Source organism: Sprattus sprattus, assembly GCF_963457725.1.
Source record: "Sprattus sprattus genome assembly, chromosome: 9".
Taxonomy (NCBI): domain Eukaryota; kingdom Metazoa; phylum Chordata; class Actinopteri; order Clupeiformes; family Clupeidae; genus Sprattus; species Sprattus sprattus.
The window spans coordinates 1755089-1770153 of record NC_137928.1 but is presented as its reverse complement, the minus strand read 5'-3'; the positions used below and the strand labels follow the sequence as shown (position 1 = coordinate 1770153).

The 15065-nt window shown below is 40.7% G+C and overlaps 2 protein-coding genes across 2 annotated transcripts in view; both read right to left on the bottom strand.

Annotated features, from left to right (window-relative positions):
- The window catches only part of LOC308369919 (protein NLRC3-like), a gene marked incomplete at both ends in the record, with an annotated part of 1791 nt that extends 1449 nt beyond the window's left edge, over nucleotides 1–342 (bottom strand). The window contains one exon of the mRNA XM_080844481.1: nucleotides 1–342. This exon is cut by the window's left edge and continues 878 nt beyond it. Coding sequence (XP_080700607.1) covers nucleotides 1–342 — 342 coding nt within the window.
- LOC308369952 (NACHT, LRR and PYD domains-containing protein 1 homolog) overlaps nucleotides 1–15065 on the bottom strand; it is a gene marked incomplete at both ends in the record, with an annotated part of 122720 nt that overhangs the window by 56172 nt on the left and 51483 nt on the right. The window contains one exon of the mRNA XM_080844513.1: nucleotides 1798–1896. Within this exon, the coding sequence (XP_080700639.1) occupies nucleotides 1798–1896 (99 nt within the window). The remainder of the gene's footprint in view (nucleotides 1–1797; nucleotides 1897–15065) is intronic.

Below are 15065 nucleotides of genomic sequence, written 5' to 3'. Positions count from 1 at the left end.
GGCTTTCCCTTCAGCCCAGTCCAGAATGAACTTCTGCACAGAGACAGTTTTTCCAATGCCAGCCACTCCCTTTGTCAGCACTGTTCTGATGGGTTTGTCTTGTCCAGATAAGGGTTTAAAGATGTCTCTGAGGTTGATTGGTGTGTCTGTTACTGCTTCTCTCCGGGATGCTCTCTCTATCTGTCTGATCTCATGTTCATCATTGACCTCTCCTCTCCCCCCCTCTGTGATGTAGAGCTCTGTGTAGATCTTACTGAGGGGTGTTGGGTTTCCCTGCTTTGTGATTCCCTCATTCAGACGCTGAAACTTATTATGAAGATGGGATTTGTGGATCTGCTGCATTTCCACATTTACTGAACTAGGTTGGAGTCTGTGTGTGAAAACAAGGACAAATATTAAATAACTTGTTTACTGTAATATCAGTTTAACTTTAGTGTCTGCACAGTATTGTCAGTCAAGACGGTATGTAGTCTATATAACTGCCACTCTGTCTGAAGAGTTTCCCCCTAATGTAGTCTATATAACTGCCACTCTGTCTGAAGAGTTTCCCCCTAATGTAGTCTATATAACTGCCACTCTGTCTGAAGAGTTTCCCCCTAATGTAGTCTATATAACTGCCACTCTGTCTGAAGAGTTTCCCCCTAATGTAGTCTATATAACTGACACTCTGTCTGAAGAGTTTCCCCCTAATGTAGTCTATATAACTGCCACTCTGTCTGAAGAGTTTTCCCCCTAATGTAGTCTATATAACTGCCACTCTGTCTGAAGAGTTTCCCCCTAATGTAGTCTATATAACTGACACTCTGTCTGAAGAGTTTCCCCCTAATGTAGTCTATATAACTGCCACTCTGTCTGAAGAGTTTTCCCCCTAATGTAGTCTATATAACTGCCACTCTGTCTGAAGAGTTTCCCCCTAATGTAGTCTATATAACTGCCACTCTGTCTGAAGAGTTTTCCCCCTAATGTAGTCTATATAACTGACACTCTGTCTGAAGAGTTTCCCCCTAATGTAGTCTATATAACTGCCACTCTGTCTGAAGAGTTTCCCCCTAATGTAGTCTATATAACTGCCACTCTGTCTGAAGAGTTTCCCCCTAATGTAGTCTATATAACTGACACTCTGTCTGAAGAGTTTCCCCCTAATGTAGTCTATATAACTGCCACTCTGTCTGAAGAGTTTCCCCCTAATGTAGTCTATATAACTGCCACTCTGTCTGAAGAGTTTTATATAAACTACTCTCAGCACTGTGTCCCCCTAATGCTCTTCTCTCATGTGATTGCTGATGAATTTACTTGCTTCATATTTTCTAGTCTATATGTTTATGTTTATTAAGGATCCCATTAGTCTACACCGTAGGGGAGACTATTCTTCCTGGAGTCCAGGGAAAAAACATTACAATACAAATCATAAAATGCAGCACGATCAATGTTGGTGAACACACATGCGCAGGCACGTGGTGATACTGCAATGATCAATACTACATTTTAAAAAGCCTTCAAAATATACGGAAATGGTTCACAAGATCAGTTCTAGGATTTCACCATTAGGGGCGCTTAGGCTTGTGACAATGTGAAGACTAACATACTCATCAATCAATCATATCAGTGAATGGATTTTGTCCGTCTCCTTTAATATCTAGATACTATACAAGATATTTAAGAAATATCTTTACATTCTCATCTCATATAAATATCCACAGCAAAAAAACAAGTCAAACACATTTGGTACAAATGGTGTACTTCAAATGACTGTATGGATGATTGTATTTCCTGTGGAAAGTCCTCATTACTACTCACCTCTGACCAGCAGGAACACCTCCTTCTGCTACGGGAAGTGGATGATCCATGGACTGGTCACTCTTCATTGACACACAGCTCGGTACAGGAGAGGGTGATCTCTTCTGCAGGATTTGGCTGTTTCACAGAAACACACACACACACACACACACACACACAACAACACAAAAGCACACACACACACACACCAACAAACATGCCACTTGAGATATTAAGCAAAGTCTGGGAAAATTGGTTGGGGCATAATTGTCAAACCTATCAGCATTTATCAGCTGAGCTAAAAGTAGTCTAAAACTAAGATGGGTTAGCAGTTTTAGAGATTCAGTTATCATTCTGCTTGCAGCTACTGACTTAGACACAACCATGCCAAATATCTGATTGAGACAAATAGCCATTACACACACACATGCACCTCCATCAAAGAACATTCCTTTAACTGCTTCTGCTGCTAATCACACACAGACACACACACACACACACACACACACACACACACACACACACACACACACACACACACACACACACACACGTCCATCATGAAAATGTTCCTCTCACAGCTCCTGTCACTGACAAAGTTTTCAGTTATCAGTTTTTGAAGGACAGTCACTCCTATTTCTTCCCACATAGAGTTATACAGTATAATGAACACACACACCAACTAACATTGCTGATAGCTTCTCTACTGAAACACATTAAATGATGGGGAATAAAGACTAGAGTCATGATCTGACTGTCCGGTCAAAGAGTCTCCCCCCTAGAAAGTTGATAATTCAACACATGGAATCATGGACACACAGAAACACACACTTCCATAATCAAAGGTGTTTAGACAGGATTTGCATAATTGAACAAAAACACACACCTCCATCAGGAGAACATTTCTCTCGCTGATCCTGTCTGCTAATCACATACAGCATACATCCCAGAGTCATAATCTTACTGTCTAGTTGTAGATTCTTCTCCTGTAAAGTGGACTGGTTGATCCATGGAATCATCACTCTTCATGGACACACGGGTGGGTGTAGGGGAGGGTGGCCTCCTGTTAGAGAAATATCCCCCCATCCTAGAGAAGAAGAGGAGAACTTCCATCAGGAGAACATTGCTCACTGCTCATGTCTACTAAACACACGTTTCTTTCACTGTTCATATATAAAATGAACACACACCCCAACCAATGTTGCTGATAGCTTTACTACTGAGACACATTAAATGATCTAGAATCAAGACTAGAGCCATGATCTTATGAGTCTCCCACTCGAAAAATTGATTATTAATTTTTTTGAGTGGGGGTGGAAATGGGCGAAATAAGCTCCACCCCACCACAAGGCGATGTCATGGCAACAGATCACAGTGATCGCCTGACTGACAATAGACATTCTATGGATTGTGATGAACTGCTTTTTGCTCTATGGTAAGGCAGTATGAGTATTCGGTTAGGTTTAGAAGATTGTTTGTCTGACATTTGTGAGAAAAGTAGAACAAGCTGCTATCACAGGATACTGTGCAATGTGTGGGTGTGACGGGTAGCTTGTCTCTGAGCTAGTGGGTTCTTCTCTGTCAGGGTACATACACCTGAACAACAGACGGGTCCAGTGTCCTACAGGGTTCAGGGGTTAGTGGCGGTGTGTTGCTGCCCTATAAGGGTTAGGGTTAGTGTCATATAGGGTTCAGGGGTAAGTGGTTGTCTGTTGCTGCCATATAAAGGTTAGGGTAAGTGTCCTACAGGATTCAGGGGTTAGTGGTGGTGTGTTGCTGCCCTATGAGACATTGACTCCGTGGGGCCCAGGTCGTTTGGCCCAGGTCGTTGCTGTCGCTCGTGCTGGGCTCTGGCACTACTCGGTTAGACTTGGGCCGGCTCATGTATTGTGATATATAGGGAATAGTTGTTAAGGAAAGGATCTGCGCCTTTGACAGTGGCTGTTGTTCATATATATATATGGATATAAAGGTAATGAAACAGGAAAAGCGAGGTCCAGAAATGTGAGTTTCCGGAATTGATGTCGTATGGAAATGATGTCGTAGTGGGCCAATCACGGCCAAGTAGTATCCGTCGCCATGAACGGACCGACAGAAATGTTTGCGGGGACACAGAGAGCTGTCTGAGGGCTCTGGAGAGCACGGAGAGGGCGTTTCAGCTACCTGAGAAGGCGTTCCAGCTACCTGAAGGCGTTCCTATGTGCCTAAAATCGTGCTGTACGGAGAACTAAAATTCAGCCTTAAGGGTTAGGGTTAGTGTCCTACAGGGTTCAGGGGTTAGTGGTGGTGTGTTGCTACCCTATAAGGGTTAGGGTTAGTGTCCTACAGGGTTCAGGGGTTAGTGGTGGTGTGTTGCTGCCCTATAAGGGTTAGGGTCAAGCGTCATACAGGGTTCAGGGGTTAGTGGTGGTGTGTTGCTGCCCTATAAGGCCACTTAAGGGTGGAGAAGAAAACTTGAGCGGATCAAAGAGTAGTGGGGAGGAGGTGTGGGGGAGGGGCCTTATCTCCAGCCCTTCCTACCTGAGAAGCACTGGCATCAGCGGTATTATAAGCACAGATAGGCGTGCACACACATAGCACATGACACGCACACGCTCAGGACAAGTGATCACACAAACACACACCTAGTAAACTGATTCTTACACACACACACACACACATACACACACACACACACATGACCAAGTGCTCTCACACTTACACACACAAACACACACACACACACACACACACACACACGCACTCAAACACACACATATGACCAAGTGCTCTCACACTTACACACACACGCACTCACACTTACACACACACGTTTGTCTTGCTGAAACTTTATTCTGTTTTCTGCTTTGTTTAGTTTGTTTGCAGCCTTGTTACCAGCTATACTAAAGTGGTCCAGTACAGCATTTGGTAACACTTTATAATAACTACACACAATTCATCATTTATTAAGCATTTATTAACTATTAGGAAATGGTTTGTTCACCATTAGTTATTTATTGTTCATACATAACGTATCATTAGTAAAGCATTTCTTCACACATTTATAAATGGTTTGTTCATAGTCAATGAGCCTTCTAAAAAACTATCAAATAATGGTTTGTTCATAATTAGTTATTTATTGTTCATACATTACGTATCATTAGTGAAGCATTTCTTCACACAGTTATAAATGGTTTGTTCATAGTAAATAAGCCTTTTAAAAAACTATTAGATAAGGGTTTGTTCTCCATTAGTTATTTATTGTTCATACATAATGTATCATTAGTAAAGCATTTGTACACACAATCATTAATGGCTTGTTCATAGCAAGTAATGCTGTCCAAAATTACGCTAAGTAATTTAACCATTATTATCTAGGTACTTAGGAATGTATAAGGCCGGTTAAATCCTGGAAGTTGATGATTAACAGACTATCTAGACCTACATTTGTTCATGCCTTAAATAAAATGTTATGATTTAGAAATAGGCCTCAACTAATAGCTGGGGCGTTAATACATATGTTACAAATACTTACCAATTAGGTTATCCATGATTAATTCAGGAGTTACTGCTGGTTAGTAAAGTATATTTTGTGAGCCCATCTAAAGTGAGCACTTTCTATGCTTTACAAAGCATTTAAAAATAAGTTGCAAACATCACCTGGACACAAACATGTATTATTCTATTTGGACATGCCTCCAGAAATATGCCTACGGATAGTTAGTGCTACTGCATCTTTAACAAGCAGTTAACAACACTTCAATTCATGATTAAATCATAAGTTACTACTGATTCGTTGACTACATGGTGTGAGCCCATCTAAAGTGAGGACTTGCTATGCTTTGCAAAGCATTTATAAATGGTTGCAAACAGAACCTGGACACAAACATGTATTATTCTATTTGGACATGCCTTCAGAAATATGCCTACGGATAGTTAGTGTTACTGCATCTTTAACAAGCACTTAACAACACTTCAATTCATGATTAACTCATGCGTTACTACTGATTAGTTGACTACATGGTGTGAGCCCATCTAAAGTGAGGACTTGCTATGCTTTACAAGGCATTTATTAATGAGTGGCAAAAGCTAGCAGATACCAAAGAGACACTAGTAAAAGTAGTTTTATTTTAAGAAAAGGGAAAGAAATGCCAAAGTGATGAAAACGTACAAATATTTATTTAAAACTAAATATGCACACAAGTTGAAAATCATCACTTAAAATAATGAAACTGTTGAGTTCAAGTAATGCTTATATTTAGACATAAAAGCTTTACGCAGACATCAATAAAACTTTTGGAAAGAAATTATGAGACTCGGACTGGAAAGGCTTTTCGTATATCCTTGAACAACCGTCCAAGTGGCCGATCATCAGAGTGACCGGAGCCAAAAAGTCAATAATTTTATCCGGATCATGGCACCATTGTAACAAGTCCTGCGTTGCGTTCTGTGTGAGTCTGTTTGCTGGGCAAGAAATGGCCACGCACTGAAGTTCTGATGCCTTGTTCCAGCAAAGTGGAGCTCCTTACACTGAACACATTAACATACAATGTAAAAATGACTAAACTGTGTGAGTAAGGAACTGTATAGGTTCTGATGCAGATATGGTGGTGTCACCCTGCTGTGTCTGTAAGAACACCTCTGGAGTCGGAATGCAGTCTTTAGGGGGTTTATGCAGCTATTGTAGGCAGCACAGCAATACACAGGACTCAGGCATATTCAGTGAACTCAATGATCTTTGCATTTGTGTTTGTGGTCTATCAAAAGGAAATAAAGTACAAATTATACATTAGTGTGCATAAATAACGTTAACATAAAGGCTTAATATGACACACAGCAAATAGTGGTGATAACTATGTCATTATACTGCCATCTACTGGTCATTTAAATCGGTTTTATTAACCTACAATTACAACTATAATGCCATTAACGTGCAATCTTACGGCAGGAATAGAAAACTCACTTATGTTACAAATAATAATACAAGAAAGCTTATACGTATTACACAGGTCTAACATACTCACTAACATTAATAACAGTTCAACTAAACTTCGTTTAGAGTAGCCAGGCATACAGCTAACATCTCCACATATTAACTAACACTAACATTAGCTTCTTACTAAACTTACGTCTTTACAATACAGAATTATCTCATACATTTATATAACAGGAAAAAAAAAAAAAGACCTACGGTTCGCCAGTGACGCACAAACATGTCTGAAAGGAATGTGAAACTTCAATCAGTTAAGGGCGCTGACCTTTCTAACATACGAGACAGTCTGTAACATGAAGTCCTCAAACACAATGGATATTAGCCTGTTAGCAGAGGGAAAACGTATGCTAGACCTCATGGCATATGACAAACAAGATACATGCTGCATTAAATATCACATCGTATGTAGCACATGTTGCAGTTCACAATCTATGAGTATATTCACCGCTGTGTCATCATTATACCATATCTTTGTGGGTTTATCACTTATAAATACGTTTAGTATAGCATACGTACCTCTTTTCAGATCAGCAGCAAGTTCAAACTGAAGTCTTAAAGGAGATGCCAGTTTAACCACGTTGTTTAAAGGGGCAATACAAGCTCAGCGTGTTTAAATAACAAGATTAAGTACGTGAAATTGCATTGCCCTTTTAAGAAACGTGGTTAAGCTGGCATCTCCTTTAAGACTTCAGTTTAAAATTGCTGCTGATCTGAAAAGAGGTACGTATGCTATACTAAACGTATTTATAAGTGATAAACCCACAAAGATATGGTATAATGATGACACAGCGGTGAATATACTCATAGATTGTGAACTGCAACATGTGCTACATACGATGTGATATTTAATGCAGCATGTATCTTGTTTGTCATATGCCATGAGGTCTAGCATACGTTTTCCCTCTGCTAACAGGCTAATATCCATTGTGTTTGAGGACTTCATGTTACAGACTGTCTCGTATGTTAGAAAGGTCAGAGCCCTTAACTGATTAAAGTTTCATATTCCTTTTAGACATGTTTGTGCGTCACTGGCGAACCGTAGGTCTGTTTTTTCCTGTTATATAAATGTATGCGATAATTCTGTACTGTAAAGACATTAGTTTAGTAAGCAGCTAATATGTTAGTGTTAGTTAATATGTGGAGATGTTAGCTGTATGCCTGGCTACTCTAAACGAAGTTTAGTTGAACTGTTATTAATGTTAGTGAGTATGTTAGACCTGTGTAATATGTATAAGCTTTCTTGTATTATTATTTGTAACATAAGTGAGTTTTCTATTCCTGCCGTAAGGTTGCACGGTAATAGCATTAAAGTTGTAATTGTAGGTTAATAAAACCGATTTTTAGATGACAGTATAATGACATAGTTATCACCACTATTTGCTGTGTGTCTGAGATATGTATATATTAAGCCTTTATGTTAACGTTATTTATGCATACTAATGTATAATTTGTACTTTATTTCCTTTTGATAGACCACAAACACAAATGCAAAGATCATTGAGTTCACTGAATATGCCTGAGTCCTGTGTATTGCTGTGCTGCCTACAATAGCTACATAAACCCCCTAAAGACTGCATTCCGACTCCAGAGGTGTTCTTACAGACACACCAGGGTGACACCACCATATCTGCATCAGAACCTATACAGTTCCTTACTCACACAGTTTAGTCATTTTTACATTGTATGTTAATGTGTTCAGTGTAAGGAGCTCCACTTTGCTGGAACAAGGCATCAGAACTTCAGTGCGTGGCCATTTCTTGCCCAGCAAACAGACTCAAACAGAACGCAACGCAGGACTTGTTACTATGGTGCCATGATCCGGATAAAATGATTGACTTTTTGGCTCCGGTCACCCTGATGATCGGCCACTTGGACGGTTGTTCAAGGATATACGAAAAGCCTTTCCAGTCCGAATCTCATAATTTCTTTGTTTTATTGATGTCTGCGTAAAGCTTTTATGTCTAAATATAAGCATTACTTGAACTCAACAGTTTCATTATTTTAAGTGATGATTTTCAACTTGTGTGCATATTTAGTTTTAAATAAATATTTGTACGTTTTCATCACTTTGGCATTTCTTTCCCTTTTCTTAAAATAATACTACTTTTACTAGTGTCTCTTTGGTATCTGCTAGCTTTTGCCACTCATTAATAAATGCCTTGTAAAGCATAGCAAGTCCTCACTTTAGATGGGCTCACACCATGTAGTCAACTAATCAGTAGTAACGCATGAGTTAATCATGAATTGAAGTGTTGTTAAGTGCTTGTTAAAGATGCAGTAACACTAACTATCCGTAGGCATATTTCTGAAGGCATGTCCAAATAGAATAATACATGTTTGTGTCCAGGTTCTGTTTGCAACCATTTATAAATGCTTTGCAAAGCATAGCAAGTCCTCACTTTAGATGGGCTCACACCATGTAGTCAACGCATCAGTAGTAACTTATGATTTAATCATGAATTGAAGTGTTGTTAACTGCTTGTTAAAGATGCAGTAGCACTAACTATCCGTAGGCATATTTCTGGAGGCATGTCCAAATAGAATAATACATGTTTGTGTCCAGGTGATGTTTGCAACTTATTTTTAAATGCTTTGTAAAGCATAGAAAGTGCTCACTTTAGATGGGCTCACATAATATACTTTACTAACCAGCAGTAACTCTTGAATTAATCATGGATAACCTAATTGGTAAGTATTTGTAACATATGTATTAACGCCCCAGCTATTAGTTGAGGCCTATTTCTAAATCATAACATTTTATTTAAGGCATGAACAGATGTAGGTGTAGATAGTCTGTTAATCATCAACTTCCAGGTTTTAACCGGCCTTATACATTCCTAAGTACCTAGATAATAATTGTAAAATTACTAAGCGTAATGTTACTATGAACAAGCCATTAATGAGTGTGTGTACAAATGATTTACTAATGATACATTATGTATGAACAATAAATAACTAATGGTGAACAAACCATTATTTAATAGTTTTTTAGAAGGCTTATTTACTATGAACAAACCATTTATAACTGTGTGAAGAAATGCTTTACTAATGATACGTTATCTATGAACAATAAATAACTAATTATGAACAAACCATTATTTAATAGTTTTTTAGAAGGCTCATTGACTATGAACAAACCATTTATAACTGTGTGAAGAAATGCTTTACTAATGATACATTATGTATGAACAATAAATAACTAATGGTGAACAAACCATTACCTAATAGTTAACAAATGCTTAATAAATGATGCATTGTGTGTAGTTATTATAAAGTGTTACCCAGCATGGGCTTTGAAATATGCATTTATGAAGAAAAAATATAGATGTAGTTGTCGATGAAGACATTATCCCAACTACTTCTGCTGTGTATATGTCAGTCATGGGCTATCAATGAGAGAAAATGACCCAAAAATGCAGCTATAGGCTAACAAACACCTTCATCCAAAGAGTATCTTGCATTATCCAGGAATTGAACCTTGGTCAGCGACTTGCTATTCAACGCCACTAATCATTATACCACTGATCTACAGTACTGTGATGGGCCAGCCAACAGATCCGGCCCCCTTCTGACCAGACTAGACACTCATCTGCCCCTGGTAATTTGAGTTGGAGACCCCTGACATAGACAGTGCTGCACTCTGACACGTACCGCAGGAATACACCACTATGGGAACCTGAGGCCCATGGGCTGTGAGTACTTGTTAGAGCTCATTATGGGCTGTCAATACGGGCTAATAGCAGCTATATCCACTAGTGCCATGTATTCAGAGGCCGTTTTTCTCTCATTGAAAGGCAACTCACACTCATCACTCATCCAGTCACAGCGATTAAGGCATCGCTTGAAAGGAATCGCTTCCCTCACATGACTTGAGTTTGATCTTTGCAGTTCACCAGGAAGCACAATGCCTCAACACCACGACCACTTCCCCATCATTCCATCCTCTCTACGGCAACATTGGAGTAAACAAGCCAAACACAGAGACAAACAAACAAACAAACAAAGAGACAGTCAGACAAACACGAAATGAAATGGTCTTACCTGCGTCTCGACCCGGCGTCTCACTCTGACTGAACTCTCGACCCGGCGTCTCACTCTGACTGAACTCTGGTCTCTGTGGAGCGGATCAAAGAGCAGTGGGGAGGAGGTGCGGGGGAGGGGGCCTTATCTCCAGCACTCCCTGACTGAGAAGCACTGGCATCAGCAGTATTATAAGCACAGATAGGCGGGCAAGCGCCCATTCACGAACACTCACACAGGACCAAATGCTCGCCCTCACACACACACACACACACGTCCCACAGAATTGTGTGTGCATATACTGAAATCCAAGCTGAATTCAGAGCACATAAAACTGACAAAGTCACAGCACACACTTGACATAGGAGAAGTGTGTGTCTGTGTGTGATACTCTGTGGACTCTGGACCCTCCTTGCCTTCTCTCTCGGTTTGTGAACTTTATTGGCACCAGTGGAAACTGGGTAGCTCTTTACAGATTGGTAGTAAGTGGGTACTATCATGGTAATATGTAAATAGCATTGTCATGGCAACAGCTCATAACAACCCATAAGTTATTTCTTAGTTTCAAAGTTGTTTCTCAACAATAATCCACTTATTCAGCAGCAGTAATCTCGTCACATGTACGGCCACTTACAGCTTGACATGTGCCACATTCTGTTACCATTACAGGTACGGATAGAGCTGAACCCTAAAGCACGACAACAAGACAGACAGAGTGTAGAGAAAGTTCAGTGTACTCGTCTTTTCAGGTCAACCAGGCAAACAGGGTCAGAACTAGTAGATCCGGCAAACAGGGTCAAAGTAGGGTATTCAGGCAAAACAAGGTAACCAAACACTGTAGTGTGTTTGTGTGTTTGTGTGTTTGTGTGTGTGTGTGTGTGTGTGTGTGTGTGTGTGTGTGTGTGTGTGTGTGTGTGTGTGTGTGTGTGTGTGTGTGTGTGATAATACAATTTGGGACTTCATTGACATCCTGTCTGTTCTTACCGCACAACCTGTGGTGATTGGCGCCTATTAGAACACCCTTCTATCATAGTTATCTGTTTGGGATTCAGTCAGATATCCCCCTCCTTTTCAATCAGGAGAGCTAGAGGAAGGGAGAGGAGGAGCAGGTTAGGAAAGGAGGCGCCACTCTACATGAATATATGGATAATTCTCTGCACCTTCACAATCTAAACAGTTTACCCACTTAGCAAGATTATTATTCTCCCATACTTCTCGACCATCTGGTCGTGGTGGTGGGACGGGGCTGTTGATCTCGGAAAACTGGAAATTCACAATACTGCTGTCCTCAAACAGGTATGCCTCGTTTGAACATCATGCAATTATGGAAACTGCTCCTGTTAAAACGTATGTGATAGAGATTATTTCCAAACACTGTTAATGACTTAAGAATATAATAATCAAGTGCCTTGTATTAATGTATTCCTTGTATGAATCATGTGCTTATGACAGCAGGAGCATGGTTCTTCTCTCTGTGTGTGTAACTAGAATATTAGGTGCCACTAAGTCTGCATATGAACAAGAGCATGTTTAGACCAGAGGAGATAAGAAAGGAACTGTGCTTCTTCCGACCTTGTGCAAAACTGCCTTCCTTGCAAGACAGGGAGCCTCGGACGTGAGAAATCCACCACGTGATCATCCCTGCTCAAAGCTAAACTTCTGACTATATAAACTTGGTGCGAAGAGTTTATCATGGCTTCACTGTCAGCCTCGGCTGGGAGGGGAGCCCAATTGCAATTGTTGTTGTTTGTCTGTCTAATAAATGTACTTTCATGCAGCTCCGGAGTCCTGAACTAACTAGGGTGATTTTTCACCTATCATAATTGGGGGCTCGTCCGGGATTCCAACAACCTCTTCGACTCTCCTTGCTGGGCTAATCATCAGGACCTGAACCGTACGGAGGAATACGAGACTCTGTTTTTCTAAAGACCTCAAACACGAATTGGAAGGAGGCCAGGGCCTGCCAGCAAGGAGAGCCGAGAGTGAAGGAATTGAATTTGACTATAGGGGGTGGACTCCGAGCTGTCTGTGAGTATATTGGTTGTTTTATGTAAGTGTACGATAGTATATGGTTCTTGGTTGTTTCGGTTTTGCGTACACTTGTCTTGAAGTGGGGTTGAAAATAACTTTTTGCATGTTTGCCGCGGAGTGGCAGGGTGTGAAGGAATTATTCAATTCTATATAGGAATTTATCATTTATAGTTAACTATTAGTATTCTCATTTAGTTATAGGCATTTCTGTATTTCTTTGTCTGTGTTCCAGTGGCGACAAAAAGTCTGCTTGTCTTGTACGGGTTGGTATGAGAAAGGGGCCCGGATAACTTGTGTCAAAGAATGTTTAAGTAACTTGGTTTATGAGGGGCTGGGTATCTTACATGTCAGCAGACTGTTTAGGTTAATTTGAAATATGGTATGGAGCAAGACTGTTTCTAAACTTCAAAGTGAACAAAGAAAGGAGGGAGTGTTTTTATGTTTAAACCTATGTGAATCTTCTCTAATAAAACACCAGACTTGTAGGAGAGGCTTTAGTGTCTAGCTTGGAGCAATCCTGGGACACTCCTCTATGGCCAAGAGTAAAAAGTCTGTATTAACTTTATTCTGGTTTGTGTTTGAGTCTTATTTTCTGAGGTAATACAGTCCTGGTAAAAGAGTTAAGTCCTAGTAAAAGGGTTAAATTCCCGGACATTTTGGTCCATCGATCCGAGATCTCTATACAGGTCCAGTTCTATCGGAGGCAGAACTACGGAAGCCGCAAGTCGATGCATCGCGCTGCCCAATAGCTTGGACAGCTGAAAGACCCGGCGAGTTGAATTCTTCCCGAGGCCGGTGGATGTCTTCTGCCCCCGCGAGACTGACCTTGACGAGAACGAGACCCAGATGAGACGCACAACAGAATATTAAGTGAGTAACTGGGTTACTTAATACACAGACAATAGCTATTAAGAGATCCGGGATCTCTTACAGAAATTTCTGCCTTTAATCGGGGATTAAGGGGAATGAATGAGTGTGTGAATGGAGTAAGTGATTGAGCACAATTAAAACAGTGAAATCTCTGCGTTAACGCCAAGAGGGACAGCAGACCGGTGTCTATGCCGGCCCAGAAGCACCTGTTCCTAGAGATTTTGCTGATCCATGAGATATTGTGATCCAATCCAAAAAACTCACCATATCTATAATTTTAATTATGGGTAAAAATGCGTCAAAACCGCAAGTTTGTACTGGTGACAGGAAGTACATAGAGAAGAAACATACTGATAGTCACACGAAGTATGTAGATCGTTGGATTAAAAAACATAGTTTCAGTGGAAAACTTGTTGTAGAGGACTGTGAAAAATTATGTAAGGACATAAATAAACATCACAGGGAAAAGAAAACGTTGAAAACGCATCACAGAGATGAACTCGCATGTGCTGGCGTCTGGTTAACAGAGGCGAGAGAAAGACTTGATGGAATCAAACGACGAAAAGAGCAACTCGTTTTATCTGCTCTATCGAAAGAGGACGATGCGATAGTTATCAGTAAATCAAGATTTGCACAGCTTCAGCAACAACCGCAGCAATTGGTACAGCCAGCTGTACTACAGGCGCAGCCGCAGCAACAAGTAGGCCTAGTCGCTCAAATACCACCAGCCCCGCCACCCTTTTCAGTGCCAGAACTTCCAGTAACTCCAGCTCGCGCAAACTCATTAAGTACTGCAATGTATCCACCGTTGCCAGAAACTCCTCCGTCTCAAAGCACACCTCCACCCTATGAACATCCAAAACGCACACGCCATACTCCGATTAAATATCGTGATTATCATATGGATGCGGGAGAAGTATATGTTCAATCAGAAATATCGCAAGGGCTAGTGGCACATCAATTTCCGTTGATTGAACTACCCAATCCTGCTTTCATTCCTGCCAACGCAGTAGGACAAGATAATCCTAGAACAATGCTGGTTTACCGTCCTTGGAACCAAAAAGAAGTTGATAATGCGGTAAAAAGTGTCCCGGAACACAAAGAAAGATTGACGGATTTTCTCCAAGGCATGGAGACGTTACGGGATATGTATAATTTAAATGCAAGAGAGGTAGAATGGATTTATCGGTCCAAGATGAAGGTCGATTGGGCCCGAGTGAAAAACGGATTTCAAGTCGCTCCTGATGGTGCAGCTCCGCACGCGGCTGGCAGCCCAGGGCTGGCAGCTCAGGTTACTGCGTTACAAGCAAGAATTCGTGCGACGTTTGCGGCTCAGCCTAATTACACTAAATTAGGAGAAACAAAACAGAAAGACGGCGAAACTGTCTATGAGTTC